This window comes from Pseudomyrmex gracilis, unplaced genomic scaffold, assembly GCF_002006095.1.
Source record: "Pseudomyrmex gracilis isolate BER0280 unplaced genomic scaffold, ASM200609v1 scaffold_2770, whole genome shotgun sequence".
NCBI classification, from domain to species: Eukaryota; Metazoa; Arthropoda; class Insecta; order Hymenoptera; family Formicidae; genus Pseudomyrmex; species Pseudomyrmex gracilis.
Window position 1 is genome coordinate 2,554 of NW_018023354.1, and position 4,156 is coordinate 6,709.

Here is a 4,156-nt window from a genome sequence, read left to right on the forward strand (position 1 = left end):
GTTCGACTCCCCGACTTTGACCAACGGTGCAGCGGGTCTTTCTTTTCGTCCTGCGCGTGACTTGACTCACGAGAATATTTGGTCTCTCGTGAGTTCGGTTGCGCAAAGTAACGGAGGGATAGACATCGCTACGTCGTTTACGATACGCGTATGCACCGTTCACTCTCCGTCGGGCAAAAGAGGCCGTTCTTTGGGCGCGGAAGGAATCGAGAAACGCTCGATTTTTTCAATAACGAATAGCGACAACCTCTGTTTCCCTCGCTCACTCGTTGCCGCTCGGGTATACCTCGAACGAGGTAACATCCGCACGGGCGAGCTACATGAGCGTTGGAATGCAATGAGACGTTCGAACTCCTCCTTACAACGCCAATGGGCACAGAAGTTGGTGGAGAGAGCAGGCGTCACAATTCCGGAGGAGGGCTGTGGNATTGGGGAAATTGAGCGATTTCAACGGTACCTTGTCGGGGAGGGATTAGCTATAATTGTTTACGCCTCGTCTACTTTCGCGAAAGGCNGAAAACCGTTGTACGACGGTGGTGCGTTGCTCGCCTCTCTCGGAAGCGAATCCTTGCTACGTTTAAATATTCTTTATTGCGAGGGTTCGCGTCACTATTGCCCGATTTTAAATTTAAGAGTGGCGGCAGGGAGCAAGGGATATTGCATTCCTTGCAACCTGCTTTATCGTCCCGAACGAGGAGTTCATCGATGCTCGCATAAATGTCCGCGTTGTCGCGGTGTGCCGTTGTGCGAAACAGAAGAAATAGAATTAATTCGATGCAAGCAATGTAAAAGAATGTTTTACGGGCGCGAATGTTTCGAGCGTCACCGAGCCGAAAAATCGTACGGAGACGGTCGCGTGAGCGTGTGCAGCGCGTTGCAATTTTGTGACGATTGCGGGCGTTTGTACAGAACAGCGGGTGCGAGGCACGAATGCAGCGTCGTGTTTTGTAACATTTGCAGTTCGCATCAAGATGTAAACCATCTTTGTTATATTCGACCTCTTGCACGCGAGGATTTCACCGGCAAAGGGAAAAACGCGCGCGTCGCATTCGTGTTCTACGATTTTGAGACCCGACAGGATGAGACGTTCAAAGGTACAGCGTCTGTGAAAATTCACGTGCTCACTCTTTGCGTCGCACAGCAGATTTGCGTCGCGTGTGCGGGCAAAGACGACATGACGATACGTTGCCGGTGGTGCGGTGTGCGCGAATTCGTGTTCCGCGATGATCCGGTGAGGCAATTCGTCGATTTCGTTACAAGAACGACGAAATGTTTCAAGCAGATTATCTGCATTGTGCACAACGCCAAGGCGTTTGACGCGCAGTTCATCCTTCGTTACATCACGGAAAAACGTGTCGATTTGGATCTACGAGTAATATTAAACGGGACGAAGATCGTCGTATTAACGGCCGGGCGTACGAAACTTATTGACAGTATCAACTATATGCCAATGCGTTTGTCAGTTCTGCCGAAGGCTTCCGGTTTGCGGGGTGGGGTGGAAAAGGGATATTTTCCGCATTTATTTAACACACTCGCGAATCAGTCGTACGTCGGTCCGTTACCAGCCGTTGAATATTACTCNCCGGATAGTATGTCTAGCGAAGAACGCGAACGTTTTTTGTCGTGGCACGCGGAACAGATGCGCGAAAACGCAGTTTTTGACTTTCAACGCGAGATAGTTTGTTATTGTCGTAACGACGTTGATATTTTGCGGCGAGCGTGCATGGCCTTCCGCAAGATATTTTTCGAGAGCGGAAACGTATGTCCGTTTGAAGAATGCACGACCATCGCTTCCACATGTATGCGCGTTTTCCGCAAAAACTTTTTACGTGAGGGAGAGATCGGCGTCATTCCTTGCGGATATCGCCTCGCGGATACGCAATCCCGCAAAGCTCTGCAGTGGCTGGTGTGGAAAGAGCGCGAGCTCGGCCACATCATTGTTCACGCGGGTCACGGGCGAGAACATTGTCTCGCGGAAGTCGGAGGCATCCCGTCGACGGGTATTACGAGACGGCGAACGGTGAGCGTCACGTGTTGCAATACCACGGCTACTTTTGGCACGGATGTCCCGTGTGTTTTAAAACGGAACGCGACAAACGTCTCTGCACGGGAGAACGCGAAGTGTACGACACGATGAACTCGCGATACGAGCGTACACTGACAACGTCATGGCGTCTTCGCAAACAAGGGTACATCGTGACGGAGAAATGGGAGTGCGCTTTTGATCGCGATACGCGGGAAAATCGCGAAATGCGAGCGTTTTTAGACCAACATCCGATGCTCGCGGTTGAACCGCTTTCACCGCGTGACGCGTTTTTCGGCGGTCAAACGGGAAACATCGCGATTTGGCGCGAAGTTACGGGTACGGAGAAAATACGTTACGTATGTTAGACGTGTGTTCTCTATACCCTTACGTGTTGAAAACGGGCGCTTTCCCGATTGGACATCCGAAAATTCTTGTCGGACAAAAAGAGTGCTCCTCGCTCATCGGAGCGATGCCCGGTGTCGATTTTTTCGCGGTCGAGGGGCTTGTGCGTTGTAGAGTGCTTCCTCCGCGCAATCTCTTTCACCCTGTACTCCCGTACCGCGTGCAGAGCAAACTACTGTTTGCCTTGTGCCGCAGTTGCTGCGAAAACTTCTCGCAGACACAGTGCTCGCACGAAAATCCGCGCGATCGTGAATTCGAAGGCGTGTGGGTATTGTGTGCATTACGCAAAGCTGTGGAGAAGGGTTATCTCGTGACTGCAGTGAGCGAGATATGGCAATACGAGACGAGCCAATACGACGTTGATACGCGTCAGGGGGGATTATTTGCCGAATACATAAACTGTTTTCTCAAATTGAAGCAAGAGGCGAGCGGATGGCCGAGCGAATGCGTGGACGACCAATCTAAAGAACGATATCTTCGAGAATACGAAGCAGTCGAGGGTATCGCTTTAGATAGAGCAAACATTGCGCAAAATCCGGGTTTACGCTCGGTCGCAAAGCTGTGCCTTAATTCGTTTTGGGGAAAATTCGGGCAACGATCGAACTTGACGAGTACCGAGGTGGTAAAGTCGCAGGAACGTCTCGTATCGCTATTGTCGAGCCCCGAGCACGAGGTAACCGATATATTACCTGTGAATGACGAGGTAATATATGTTTCGTGGCGAATGCGGGACGAGGCGGTCGTACTCTCTCCGATTACCAACGTGATAATAGCGGCGTACACGACGGCACAGGCGCGATTAAAACTGTACGAATATTTAGAACGTTTAGGCGAGCGCGTTCTTCATTACGATACAGATTCGTGTATTTATGTGAGCAGCGGAGAACCCGGTGAATACAAACCGCGTACGGGAAATTTCCTGGGCGATATAACGGACGAGCTCGAAGGCTACGGCCGTGGTAGTTACATCGAGTTGTTTGTATCCGGTGGCCCGAAATTTTACGCGTACGTAGTTCGTACTCCGGACGGTGGCGCGCGGGAAGTGTGTAAAATCAAGGGAATAACTCTCAATTCCGCAACCTCCCGCATAATTAATTTCAATAACGTTAGGGAAATGTTAATGAGAAGAGAGAGAAAAGAAGAAAATGTGTCGATAAATCTGCATTTTAGAGCGATTCGTCGCACCGCATTTCACGAGGTTGTGACGCGGGACGAATCAAAAATCTGCTCGCCGGTTTTGCTGAAGCGTAGATTTATCGACGAGCGACGCTCCGTTCCATACGGCTACTTAGAATAAGACTTTTTTCCGCGCATCTCTTGTAAATAGTTTGTATATTTTAAACGTATTAATAAGAGTTAAAATTGTATATATGTTTTCCGTCCAAATAAGTCATAATGTAAGCAAGCGCTTTGTACAATAAAAGAAAAATATATAAGTTATTTTAACAATTGTGTGTAAAAATAAGGTTATAAAATGCGAGATTTTCTGTAAATGTTAGTAGATTAAGCAATATGTACACATTTTGTAAAACGTAATATTTTAGTGTTATTACATTTTTATTAAAACAAACTTAACCTTTTGCGGACGAGCGGCGGATATATCCGCCCAAGCCTTTTTACCGTTGCGGACGAGTGTCGGATATATCCGCCCAACTCTCGCGCTGCGGCTAGCGTACGTCTGCCGTCGTAGGCGATAAGATACACATGAGGATACTAGCCTAAGACGTC

At 49.0% G+C, this 4,156-nt stretch overlaps 1 protein-coding gene across 1 annotated transcript; it reads left to right on the forward strand.

Moving 5' to 3' along the window:
- Positions 1-337: 337 nt before the first annotated feature.
- On the forward strand, positions 338-3,725 carry LOC109862967. The gene is given in 3 exon segments (XM_020443143.1): positions 338-1,988; positions 1,991-2,385; positions 2,388-3,725. Coding segments are annotated over 3 exon segments (3,384 nt in total).
- The last annotated feature ends 431 nt before the right edge of the window (positions 3,726-4,156 follow it).